General features: G+C 37.8%; 1 protein-coding gene across 1 annotated transcript in view; it reads left to right on the forward strand.

Moving 5' to 3' along the window:
- The window catches only part of DARS1 (aspartyl-tRNA synthetase 1), an 83,252-nt gene that overhangs the window by 39,790 nt on the left and 41,363 nt on the right, over positions 1 to 2,099 (forward strand). Inside the window, exon 5 of the mRNA XM_013004987.2 lies at positions 1,352 to 1,454. Within this exon, the coding sequence (XP_012860441.1) occupies positions 1,352 to 1,454 (103 nt within the window). The remainder of the gene's footprint in view (positions 1 to 1,351; positions 1,455 to 2,099) is intronic.

Here is a 2,099-nt window from a genome sequence, read left to right on the forward strand (position 1 = left end):
AGCTGAAGCAGGGAACTGCTAAGGCAGCTGCATCCTGATGCGACCATCACAAAGCAAGAGACCCAAGAACTCGAAAGGCAAGGCTCACCGAACCATTTATCCCTCCGGCCTTCAATTAACCTCACGTGTGTTTATTAGCCAGGTTGACACAATAAACTAATTACCTCCATATACTATAGAAAATTCTTTTTAAGCCTTCAACACGAACAAATACAATCATCCCAGAATGAAGAAAAGCAGTAGCGTGATGGGACTACCTACACTATTGCAGAATTTTAAAGTTTGCAGCATTGGTGGGGGGCTCCAACCAAGTCTGACTCATGACTATGACTATAACTGAGTCATAGCCACCAGGACCCCAACCTTTAGATAACATGTGGCTATTTTCAGTAGATTATTGAGGACACCAACAGATAAGTTCTCCAGTTCTCTTTTCAAGATGAGGACAAAGCTGCCCTCACCCCCTACCCCCTCACCTGGGAGTTGTAATCTGCTTCTAAGCAAACTTTACCTGAAGGACAAAGCTACCTAAGATTGCCCAGAACTTGTCTAAATATTAGCCACCTTGTTGGTTCAATGATCAGAAAGAGCTTATGTCAAGACTGAAAATGGAGTTGGGGCTCCCACTATAGACTATACACACGGCCTTCCACAAAACTAACTACTTAGAATTTCAGCTGTAATACAGTCTTGTCTCCAAAATGTAAGTTGCTTATCTAATTAAACTGCCCAAGAGATGCATTTATTTTACACTCAGTGGATATTAAGCTTCCTATAGGCATTCTTTATCACTAAAATAATACAGTCTGTCCAATAGGCTGTCATGGAATCAAATGACAACATATACACAGCAACGATAGACAATGAGAATCTAATCACTGACCAATGCTCTAATATCCTATTACCTTGAAATCCTCTCCTTGGACCTTGTTCTCTTACTTAGTTATATTCCCTATCAGTAATTGAATTTATAGAGGCAGTATTTCTAGTTACAGGAAATGCTGATCATAGTAAATCTGAAATATATGAAGGAAAATGTTCTTTAATAAATAATTGAAAGACTCCGTTTTCAAAATTCAGTGTGGGTATTTTTTCCTTTTATGTCCAGAGTATTTTATAAGTGATAGCTAAATTGTGGCATCTAAAAAAATCATCTCTAAGGAATCTCACAGAGTGTGCTACATAATAACTTCTTGTAAGTAGGTTAAATAAACTGGCTTTATCTTGAGTAGCTTACCTCATTGAAGAATTTAATATATTCAGTTTTACTGCTGAAACACCAATTGAGTTTGACACCTCTGATGAGATTATTAAACGTGGGATTTTTTTTCTTTCTTTTTCTTTTTGACAGCATCAACAAAGAGAGCATCGTGGATATAGAAGGTGTTGTGAGAAAAGTGAATCAGAAAATTGGAAGCTGTACACAGCAAGATGTTGAGTTACATGTTCAAAAGGTAACTTTTTTCACAATGTGAACTATGTACAGAAATAGATTTGAGTAGTTCTTAAAACTCTTCATGTTATATCTTTGTATCCTGAATAATTGGAGCTGATATGAAATGCTGAGATTTATAAGTTGATTGCTAAATCGGTTATATAAAGGCTGCCGCAATACATGTGTCTTAGAACAACAAATCTGAGTTCGGCTATTAAGGCAGCGTCCATCTCAAATGGCTGCTCGCTGTTCCATGTGACATAGCCTGGGCTCACAGATGTACGTGAAACATCTTTCCATATGGTCTCATCCTGTTAGCCAGCAGCCCAGGCTTCTTCACAGGGTTCCAGCAGTGTTTCAGGCAATTAGAGAGGAAACTCCTCGTGTACAAGCTTCTGGTGCCATGCTTATTAAAGATCCCATAGGCAAAGTCACATAGCACAACCTAGATTTAAGAGATAGAAAAATAGATTCCGTCTTGTAGTGAGAAGAGAGACAACATCATTGCAATGGTATATGCATGACAGAGCATTGTTTCATTATCACAGCCACTTTGCAAACAATCTACCACAATCACATAGGTAAAATATAATCTATAACTTAGTAGCTTTAGTCAGTAGTAGGAGTCTATCTCACAATGTATTTTCTTCTGATATAATTCTAA

The sequence above is a fragment of the Echinops telfairi genome, unplaced genomic scaffold (assembly GCF_000313985.2).
Source record: "Echinops telfairi isolate 266 unplaced genomic scaffold, ASM31398v2 ScPeMD7_4;HRSCAF=17, whole genome shotgun sequence".
NCBI lineage: Eukaryota > Metazoa > Chordata > Mammalia > Afrosoricida > Tenrecidae > Echinops > Echinops telfairi.